This window comes from Arachis hypogaea, chromosome 13 (genome assembly GCF_003086295.3).
Source record: "Arachis hypogaea cultivar Tifrunner chromosome 13, arahy.Tifrunner.gnm2.J5K5, whole genome shotgun sequence".
In the NCBI taxonomy this organism is placed as follows: domain Eukaryota; kingdom Viridiplantae; phylum Streptophyta; class Magnoliopsida; order Fabales; family Fabaceae; genus Arachis; species Arachis hypogaea.
Window position 1 is genome coordinate 12,556,542 of NC_092048.1, and position 8,517 is coordinate 12,565,058.

Consider the following 8,517-nt stretch of genomic DNA (forward strand, 5'->3'; position numbering starts at 1 on the left):
AAAACTTGGGGTCCCTCAGAAACCTTGAAATCATCTCTGCCTTCTCAGCAGAAAGGTCTGTGTTCTCCAGAATTTGGTCTTTGGATGCCTTGGCAATTGCTTGGACAGAACCAATAGCTTGACTAAGCTGAATTGAGCACCAGAATGACAAAATAACTCAAGCTATGCCTATATGCATATGCTTATCATGGTTTCATTTCACATTTAAGTCAAATATTAGGTGATATAGCTATTGTTAGAGAAAGATACTCCAGAGTTTAAACATCTATATAATCAAGAATCTTGAGCTTTAGCGCTGTTAGGTTTAGGCATGAAAAATCACGAAAACTAAAATGAGAAGTTGCTTCATATAAAATGATTTACCGCATTTGCGTCATGATTGTCAATGCCTGGAATCGAAGTAACCACTTTAAGGTAGAAGTTCATTCCTTGCACCGATAGCTTCTTCTTTATAACCATAATAAAAGTTCATGCATTAAATCAATATTTAAGTTTAATTCTTAAGTCCTGGCAGCTAATTATAGTATGCACCTCGCACAACTGACCTCAGCTTTCAGTTTCTCTCCAATTTTCTGCTGCTTGTATACTGTAATTATTTTTAATATAAGAAATGTCAATTGGAACAACACATCAAAGTTGGTACACTAAGTTTCAGTTTTTACCTCCAGATGAATGAGCTATTTTTACCATCTTTTCAAACCCCATCTCTATGTCCTGAACTGGAACAAACGTAGGCTTGCCAATCACCATCTCAAATCTATTCGTAAAACATAAACATGGATCTTGCTTTCTCACTATTGAAGTTGTACATAGCAAATGATCAATCAGAACAAAATAAAAGCAACGTATGTAACTCACTTGAAGTATGACTGAATAAATGAATTCATTTGCTGTTTTGCTGGGAGTGTGATGATAACATAAAAACGTGCAAATTGTGTTCTCAATTTCTGAACTCTGCATGAGAAGATTTGAATATAACATAAGACTCGAAAATCTCTTTATGAAATAGATAACAAAGTCCCAACTAAAGACTTGAAAACCAGCAGCTCAGTTACCTGCTGAAGATCAGAGACACGTTGTTGCAATCCCAGTTAGTCACAAAAACAAATGCTACAGACAAACCCCCACAATTGAAAATGAAGTCCTGCAAATAAGCTTCTCAAAATTCAGTGGAGAGTCGGTATTTGAAATAAACATTAAAAGAACATAGAATCTGTAAATTACAGGAGCAATAGGGACAAAATTAAGGCGAAAAGAATTTGCAGAGAGGAAAGTGGAGATGAAGTTGATAACATATGGATGTTGTTCCCCTTTCCATACATTTCTCATCAAACAGACGCCCCCTGTGCCTGCAATAATACATAATGGTAGCCTCATTATATAGTGTCGGATGCAATTTTCTGTGATTAAACATTTAAGCACGAAAAATAAATATAAAAACAAACATGTGATGCTATAATTGCCTGCATCGAGCTGTATACTCAGTACAGGGTTAAGACAGGGCATACTTTAGAAGCTAAAACAAATAGATAATGATCGAAATTCAGAAGCATTATAATATACTTTTAATCTACGGTTGCAGGTTAACAAGCAGCTCAACCAATACATAAGCATTCTCTTGAAAACGCCATTACTGGTACCTAAAATATTCTCATATGCCTCAAATCAATCCATGCTATAGCTAGATTTGTTGCACCGTAGTCCATAATTAATTTATGATAATTACGAATTGTTAGTTTTGTACAAGCTACTTAGGCAGTTATAAGGGAAGTTAAACTTGTCAATCTCTTATTCCCTGTGATTCTGTGAATAAAAACCAGTCTGATTATTCCATGAATTGTAGTGAATTAAAAACACTTCAAAAGATATTTATCGTATTGGAAGTGTGAAAACAGATCGATGAATAAAAGCAATAGATACCTAAAACACGAAATTCAAATTGATTTTGAAATTTTCTTCTGCCGATACACATGAAGTTGTTCCTACACCGAAATCAAATCAAATCGAAAGAAGAGAAAGAGAATCGTGTGAACCTACTCTTCTCGTTTCATCTTGTTATTAGTAAATCAAAGCCTCATTATTACTAATTTTACTACTGTATCAGCTAGCATTAGATCGGTTCCATATCCTCGATGTATAGGATTCGTAGTGCTAACAAACGGAATCCAAGCAAAACAAAACATGATTAATTTTCTCTCGATCAAACATAATCGATAAGGAAAACCAAAAACTAAGAATATTCAAAAAAAAATGAACTAAATCGATAAGCAGAGCATTCGTGTCTGGAAACGGAATTGTGACGGTTACAGTGTTTTTCAGGTGATTAAGAAAACAAAAGATCGGTACCGGATAACGTGGCATGCGATGGAGCTGAAGTAGTTGAATCACTGAGGTGCATATCCACGAAAACTGAGAACTAAGCATCAGAGAAAGAAGAAGCGATTTGTTAGATGGATCTCGAACTCGAAGCTCGTTCTCTTTCGGTATTGCAGAGCACGAAGAACGAAATAGAAGATGGAACGTGATTCCCGTCTCCAGTACACAAAAATAAGTGTTTCCCGCCACCGTTTTAAACCAAATTAATGGATTATACTTTTCCGGCCTTTAGTCAGTCTTATAGAACCAGAAGTCCAGAACGGACCGGTCGTTTGACCGGAAAATCGAAAAACGAGTGGTCTAGTCCATTCCTTCTGAATGTAAGATCGGATTAATTTTAGAATTGGTCAACAGACTTCAAAGTCGCTGAAAATCGGTCGGATCACAAGAAACCGGTGAACTGCATGGATCCGTGCACGTCCACCCGTGCCCCGGTGGAGCTCGCAGCTCTACCATATTCCAAGTTAGGAGTGAACGTGAATTAGATCGAAAATAAACTTAGATCGATCCACACATTTGCGGATTGAATGGATATTGGATATATATACAAAACATCAAAATATTTTAAAAAGCTTATCTTTGTTAAAAAATAATAATAAAATTTTTTTCTACTTTTTTTAATATATTTATTTTTAAAATATTATTAAATATATTTTTTTTACATAATAAAAATAAAATAATATAACATATATAATAATTATTAATTAAAATAAAAAAATATTTACTTATTAGCATACTTTTACATGTTCATGTGCTCCAACTTGTTAGAAAATACAAAAATTGAGAAAATCATAGTTCGAACACATAACCTCTAATTTGCAACGTTCCTCTTCTATGTTACGAGTAAATACCCATAGTCGTCCCTAAGATTTGCGCAAATACTCAATGTGATCCTCAAGATCCCGATTTTTCCATTGTAGTCCTCCAAATAGAGCTCCGAGCACTCAAAGTGGTCCCTGAGCATATTTCTGGTGATGAATCATCACCGGAGCGCTGACGTGGCGACGTTTTGCCACGCTGGAGGGTTCTAACGACTAGCTGAGCTGGCTAATTTCCAATTTGTACCCACGTTGGTCCCTCCCATTAATTTAACCCTAAATCCCCAAATTTTCATAAAATTTATGTCTTCTTCTTGTTCATCGCTCTCTTCATCGCATGCTCCAGCTTCTTGCCGATATCATAGTTTTGCAAGCTATCAATAATCCCAAAATATAGAACAACATCGTTAGTCTCTCCATTGTGATAAGGGGTCAAATGGCTGATTCCGACGGTTGTGTATTGATCGAAATCACTCCACCGGGCCATGCGCTTTGCTCTTGTAGGCATATTGGCACCCAATCTAATCAATGGTTTCCTGAAACAAGTGAAACAAAAATTAATACATCAAGTTGCATGGTGAAAATTCTACAAAAGCAGAAAGAACGTACATGAAGAGGTACTATAGAAATAATTCTCAAGAGACAATCACTATTGATACAGGAAATTATTGCCAAGCTAAAGGTAAAATAATAATAACTCTTTAAGTTCTTTCTAAGAAAATCAGGACCACAACCTGCCATACTATCCCATCCACTTGCCGAAGATAATTCAAGCTACTTTTAATTATTACCATGGAAATCATCAATTCAACAATACCATAGGAAATACTAAGCTTCTATAATGCCATTAAAAAGTCACAGCTCAAACATAGCATGCATAATTGCATATACAAGCCTATACAACATGTTAGGCTTTTTAAGAGATAGCAACAAGAGATAACATCCTTCTCAGCCATCCTATTGAAAATGAGCTTTGCATCTTCCACACTACCACACTTGTAATACATATCTAACAATGCATTGTTAAGGATAAGATCTTGATTATACTTTAGCACATGGACATGTGCCTGCATCCCTAACTCCAACAATGACAAACTAGTACACGCTCTCAGAACACTCGTGAGAGTCGGTTGTGTGGCCAGAAAGCCAGCTCTCCTCATCCTCTTGTAAAGGTTCAAGGCCTCATCCCCATTGCTGTGTTGAGCGAAAGCAGTGATGATGGAGCTCCAAACAACAGGGTCTCCAGTCAACATTTCACGAAAAACAGTCTCAGCTTCAAACAGCTCTTCCAGTTTTGAGTAAACATCAATAAGGGCACTCCTTACAAAGTCATCAGACTCCAACCCCACCTTCAGTATGAAAGAATGAAGTTGTTTGAGATCAGAGAGCCTCTCACAAGACCTCAAAACAGAAGAAAAAGTGAACATGTTAGGCATGACACCTTCTCTAAGCATACCAATCAAGAGTCTTACAGCCGTATCATTCAGCTTAGCCTGAGAATAAGCAGATATCAAAGTCGTCCATGAAACAACATTTCGTTCGAACATTTCGTCGAACAACTTGTGTGCCTCTTCCAAGAGGTGGAATTTGACGTACATATTGAGTAGTGTGTTGACCAAGGTCTCTGGAAGGTACCATTTGAGAAGTACCAACACAAGTGGGCCAAGGAACTAGAAAACCACAAGGCACAAGTAGTGATTATACACAAGTAGTGATATAGGTGGAGGAGGGCATCGGGAGGTCGGGAGCAGGGCCTTTGGGGGCGCTACGGCGGCGAATGGCAGCACGAAGGTCGTTGGAGGTGGAGGGTTGGACATCGGGATGGATGTAGGTTTGGAGAGCGTAGAGGAAGAGAATTGGGAGCCTGAAGAATGCGATGAAGAACGCGAAGAAGAGGGAGAGCGAAGCATGCAGGAGTGGAGCTTTGTATAATAACACCAACTGCGAGGGACCAATGTGGGTATAAATTGAAAATGAGCCAGCTCAGCTCTAGCCTGGCAAAACGACGCCATACCAGCGCTCCGGTGATGACTCATCACCAGAAATATATCCAGGGACCACTTTGAGTGCTCGGAGCTCTATTTGAAGGACTATAACAGGAAAATCGGGATCTTGAGGATCACATTGAGTATTTGCGCGAATCTCAGGGACGACTATGGGTATTTACTCTCTATGTTACTAAGCTGAATTGATGTTTTTTTTAATATATGTGTCGATCAACATACATAAGTAAATATTCTACTAGATAGTTTTATATTGATCTAATTTAATTTTAATTTTATACTTACTTTTTTATTATATTTTTAATTAAGTTACAATTAATAATATAAATTTAATTTAAACATGTACAAATAAAAAAATAATTTTATTAATGACAACATATTTTTTTATGATTATATAATATTTAATTATTTATTAATATTATTTTTTTTAAATAAATATTTATAATATATAATATATAATAAATAAATTTTATGTCTGAAATGTCAAGAGTTCGATTTTTAGTGAATTCCAAAAATAAAAAAAATAGCACAAGATAAATAAACGAAAAAAAGAGAGAGTAATAGAAATATAACTATTAATGTTATCTTCTTCTATCAACTTAAATTTGTGAAAAGAGTGGTTTTATGACAAATTAAATCCAAATAAAGGCCAATTTACGTAAATAAAATTAATGAAAGAAACTGTTACGCAAATACAACATTCTGAAAAACCAGACGCAAATGTAACAAACCCAAATGTATGTCATCTGCGACACCCTAACGCAGAACCTAAATACACGTAATCCACTACACCCTATCGCGGATTACGCTGAGAAGTTAAATACTCATAAACTGCTACATCCTGTAGCAGTTTATGATCATATGGGCCCAAAGCTTATTTCGCTACACCCTCTAGCGGATTATGAAGAGAGTGGAAGCTTGGAAACATATTCATGAATACCAGTCTCATAGTAACCACCGGTGATGCAAAATGTACGAAGTTATACAAATATACTCGTCATAAGCAATAAGTCGTAGAAATATAATAGCCACCAGACATTAACACTAACACAGAATAAATTACTACATAAGTCATACAAATGTAATAGTCACAAACGATTAACACTTAAAGGACATAAAAATGTCATAAGTCATACAAATAGGTCAAAAATAACACTAACACTAACACTGACACTGAAAAACGTAAATCGCTACATGAGAAAATAAAATTCAAAAACTAGAAGCACAAACACTACAAATCCTACGAACTACCAGCAACGGTGGAGCCTCTCTGGGGGCAAGATCTACGCGTGTGCCCAGGCTGTCTGCAGAGCCTGTAGAGCCTGCATCGCTTCGGTCGGTTAGGATCGACCTCATCCATATTATTTCGGATTCTGGTAGACCTCGGTCGCCCATCACGACAATGCCTCAAGCTAGGATCCGGAATAATGGTCAGACCATCATAAGGTGGCCAAAGTCCCTCTAGTATTGGCGGGACAAAACCCATCTAGTACACCTTGAACACTTTCTGCATGGTGTAGACTTCGTCGACATAGATAGACCAGTCAAGCCGTGACTGGGCACAACATGCAATCGCATGGCAACATGGACAATGGAGAGCCTGAAAGTATCCACAGTCGCATGTATGATCCTGAAGGGAAACTCGGTACGTCTTAAGTGAAAAGCTCTCGGTCGGTGTCGTCTCGGCAACGGTATACTCAGACTGGTATCTATCGAATAGGGTGACAGTGAAGCACCTGGAGTCTCTCAAGTTGCGCTCCATCGCCTTCATAACCGACCATATGTGGACTTCACCAGGGCGGTAATCGGAAGATTCTGTATACCCTTTAGAACAAAATTAACACACTCAGATATATTGGTCGTCATGTGACCGAATCGTTTGCCACCAACGTGGTGCTGAGTCCACTTATCGTATTCTATTCTGTTCGCCCAATCACACATTGCCGGATTCTCAGTCCGCATTATATCAAACCAATAGTGAAACTCTGCCTCAGTCTTCGCATAAGCAGCGTTCACAAGCAAACGCTTTGCATCCGTGCCCTTGAAACTGAGTGCGAAGTTAGCTGCAACATGTCGAATACAAAATGCTCGATACACATGAGGGGGTAACCAGCCACTCTTAGGGTTCTCTAGTACAGCTTTGATGCTGTTGTGCCTATCTGAGATAACCAGTATCCCCTGTTGTGGAATCACATGTTGGTGCAGGTTGGTCAGAAAGAAAGACCACGACTCGGCATTTTCCCCCTCCACGAGACTGAAAGCAATAGGCAAGATGTTGGAGTTCCCATCTTGGGCGATGGCCAGCAGCAAAGTCCTGCCATACTTGCCATACAGATGAGTACCGTCTATGCTGACCAATGGCTTGCAATATCGGAAAGCTTCAACATAAGGAAACATCAGAAAAGACGATGAAGTACATGATCGCAAGTACAGCATACCGAGACGTCTTCAACAAGGCCAACCGTCCCCTCCATGGTAGACTGCACACCAATGATCCAACGAGGTAGCTCAGCATAGGACTCTTTCCAGTCCCCGTATATCTGTGCTACCGCCTTCTGTTTTGTCAACCACGTCTTCCTATAAGTTGGCCTGAACCCGTACGTTCCCTCGGTAGCTTCTTGTAACACCTTTATCGAGACCGCCGTATTGGCTCAAACCAGAGGAAAGATTTTTGCACAGATCATGTGATAATCAAGCTGTCGGTGGTCGCTTGATATTGATGTAGCCAAGCATGTGTGTGGTTCGTTGTACCATCGAACCTCCAAGGTTCCCTTCCGCGCTCGAAGGCTTATGCAAATCATCCACGTGCAACCCTTCCCGAACTCCTTGCATCTCCCATGGTACTTAAGATGATCCGACTCCATCACTCTGTACTTAACACCGCGCCAAATGCTGTAATCCTTTATAGTAAGAACAGCTTCCTCCTTACTGTGGAAAGATTGGCCAACTTGAAATTCAACTACAGAATTTCTCTCGTGCAACCCTTGACCCCCAAAGGTTGGATCTGACTCCGGCGGTTGGCCGATGGCTTCCAGGTCCAGGGTAGAATAATGTGCAGGTTGCTCATGTGTGCCGACACTTGACGGTGGTTGACATGTTACTGGGTTTATCGGAATTTCATCATCGTTGTCCCTTCCAATGTCAGCAGGCTCTTCGTCGGAATCATCCTCTAGCATCGCATTTTCAACCCGATCCGGTTCCCCCTCACGTCCTACATCTGGAGATGGATGAGCTGAGGTGAATACCCCAACTGGACCAGCTGGCCGATACTCCAACAAACACTCAGGTGCAACGACGAGCATCGAGGTAAAGGCACCCCC

General features: G+C 39.2%; 2 protein-coding genes across 5 annotated transcripts in view; both read right to left on the reverse strand.

The window, feature by feature from the left end:
• The window catches only part of LOC112737274 (protein PARTING DANCERS), a 4,916-nt gene extending 2,007 nt beyond the window's left edge, over positions 1 to 2,909 (reverse strand). Inside the window, exons 1-8 of one of the 4 annotated variants that reach the window (XM_072211257.1) lie at positions 2,347 to 2,909; positions 1,225 to 1,349; positions 1,056 to 1,144; positions 859 to 954; positions 663 to 757; positions 546 to 586; positions 364 to 444; positions 1 to 127 (exon numbers count right to left, since the gene is read on the reverse strand). The exon at positions 1 to 127 is cut by the window's left edge and continues 2,007 nt beyond it. In XM_072211257.1, coding sequence (XP_072067358.1) covers positions 1 to 127; positions 364 to 444; positions 546 to 586; positions 663 to 757; positions 859 to 954; positions 1,056 to 1,144; positions 1,225 to 1,349; positions 2,347 to 2,398 — 706 coding nt within the window. In that variant the 5' untranslated portion in view covers positions 2,399 to 2,909. Of the gene's footprint in view, positions 128 to 363; positions 448 to 545; positions 587 to 662; positions 758 to 858; positions 955 to 1,055; positions 1,145 to 1,224; positions 1,350 to 2,346 lie in introns of all 4 variants that reach the window. The other 3 variants (XM_025787092.2, XM_072211258.1, XM_072211259.1) reach the window with 3 other exon arrangements.
• A 586-nt stretch (positions 2,910 to 3,495) lies between these two features.
• On the reverse strand, positions 3,496 to 5,206 carry LOC112732679 (pentatricopeptide repeat-containing protein At2g03880, mitochondrial-like). The gene is made up of 3 exons (XM_025781426.1): positions 4,949 to 5,206; positions 4,086 to 4,864; positions 3,496 to 3,730 (listed from the first exon to the last, which is right to left on the reverse strand). Exons 1-3 carry the CDS (start codon positions 5,204 to 5,206, stop codon positions 3,496 to 3,498), a joined length of 1,272 nt encoding a protein of 423 aa, XP_025637211.1.
• Positions 5,207 to 8,517: the final 3,311 nt, after the last annotated feature.